This window comes from Penaeus monodon, chromosome 27 (assembly GCF_015228065.2).
Source record: "Penaeus monodon isolate SGIC_2016 chromosome 27, NSTDA_Pmon_1, whole genome shotgun sequence".
Lineage (NCBI taxonomy): Eukaryota > Metazoa > Arthropoda > Malacostraca > Decapoda > Penaeidae > Penaeus > Penaeus monodon.
Window position 1 is genome coordinate 16,175,052 of NC_051412.1, and position 1,708 is coordinate 16,176,759.

General features: G+C 40.9%; 2 protein-coding genes across 2 annotated transcripts in view; both read left to right on the forward strand.

The window, feature by feature from the left end:
- Nucleotides 1-683, forward strand: part of LOC119590626 (proline-rich receptor-like protein kinase PERK2) — a gene marked incomplete in the record, with an annotated part of 1,802 nt that extends 1,119 nt beyond the window's left edge. The window contains 1 exon segment of the mRNA XM_037939305.1: nucleotides 1-683. Coding sequence (XP_037795233.1) covers nucleotides 1-91 — 91 coding nt within the window.
- LOC119590625 (wiskott-Aldrich syndrome protein family member 2-like) overlaps nucleotides 1-1,708 on the forward strand; it is a gene marked incomplete in the record, with an annotated part of 42,196 nt that overhangs the window by 28,890 nt on the left and 11,598 nt on the right. Inside the window, 3 exon segments of the mRNA XM_037939304.1 lie at nucleotides 690-858; nucleotides 1,173-1,366; nucleotides 1,580-1,708. Of these exon segments, the coding sequence (XP_037795232.1) occupies nucleotides 690-858; nucleotides 1,173-1,366; nucleotides 1,580-1,708 (492 nt within the window).

Genomic DNA, 1,708 nt, shown 5'->3' on the forward strand with positions numbered 1-1,708 from the left:
ACCTGCAAATCCCTTTCATACATGTGTGCCTGGAACCTTTGTTGCACAGCACTATGATTTGCCCACATACTCTTTTGCACAGTTTTACTAATTGGCCATACAAAAGTTTTCAGCTATTGTAATGACTGTGGAAGCTGACTATTATATAGAATTTAAAATGGTTTTGCCCTCTTCTTTTTAAGTCAAGGATTTGTAATTCACACCTATAGAATGACAATGTTTTGAGCTGCTTGTGCACATATATTGGGAAACAACAGTATATGTATTTCATCATTTCAGAGTTAAAGATATCACCAAGAAAGCTTCCTATTAAAGCATTTCTGTATTAAAAAAAAAATGCAGACAGTGCACAGTTAAAAAAAAAAAACTTGCAGGAAAAGAAGTTTTTAGCTACAAATACCTTCCTACATGAAAATCTGCAGTCACAACAATATCAACTAATGTATCTACACATCCACATCAGCACACCAAAATCTACACACCAATACCCACACGCATTCCTACATTCACAAATGCAAGTGCATAAATGTACACCCATTTCCATGACTCTCTCCCCTCCTATGTGTATCTAGGCATATTCATAGGCATATGTACACTTTGGGTACTATAATCCTTGTAGATATCCTACTTTTCATGTGTGTAAGTAACATATTAGGTGAGGCATTTTGCAACTGATTTCTCTCTCGAAGCAGGAGGTTGTGTACGGGACAAACTCCCATCCCCACGCATATTCCCCGACCCAGGAGATGGCTCAGACTGTCCCAGCTTCAGATCACTCTGGATACCCACCTCCCTACCAGGATCAGTATTCAGGGTACCCACCACCTCCCTATACACCAGATGGAGCTGGATCACAGGGTTAGGATCTCTCTTCATTCAAGTTGACTTACAACTTTTGACAGACTGTCTCTGAGAACAGCTCAGAAGTTTAGGATAAATTTCAGATTTTTGGTTTTATGTTCTAGAGAGGAACTGGTTTATGTTAACAATCTGATTAATTTTTCTAATAGCATAAATTTTATACCAAATCCTGCTCTTTTGTGTGTTAAATTGTTTTTTTAAACTTCATATTTTAAATAACTTTTAAGTTTGTAGATGATTTTTGTAGATAGCATAGTTGAAGTGCTTGAATGTGTTTAGAGAGTTCAAGGAAAGGGAAATGGTCTTTACAGGCAGTACACCTAGTCGAAGTTCATCGCAGCGACCACCTTCAAACAGGCCCCTGCAGCCACCACCTGCACCCCCGAGTGGCAACAATACGCCTACACCACCAGGAGGTTCCCACAGTGGCACCCCAACACGCTTACGTGGGCCCTCACAAGGCAGAGAGTGTCTACCTCCTCCTCCACCTCCACCAGGGCCACAGGTAGGGATCACAAATTTTTTCTTTCTTTCTACCATAAAAATTGCTTCATTTTCATAGTACCCACATATTGAAGTGATTAGTATCCGTAGTTACTGGAAGGACCTACATTACTTTGGTCATTGTTGAAGTTTACCTTCTGAAGTAGCATTACTTTACTTTTGTAATTGTAGCATTTACTAGCAATATCTGATAAACTTCCTTTTCTATCTTTAGCAGCAGGTGTCTCATCCTGGTCTGTCTAGAGGGCCATCCATGTCACCAGGACCCGGGCGACATGTTCAGCCCCATGAGCATGACCTCCCACCTCCGCCACCTACTCCAGACAAGGCTGGTGATGCTGAG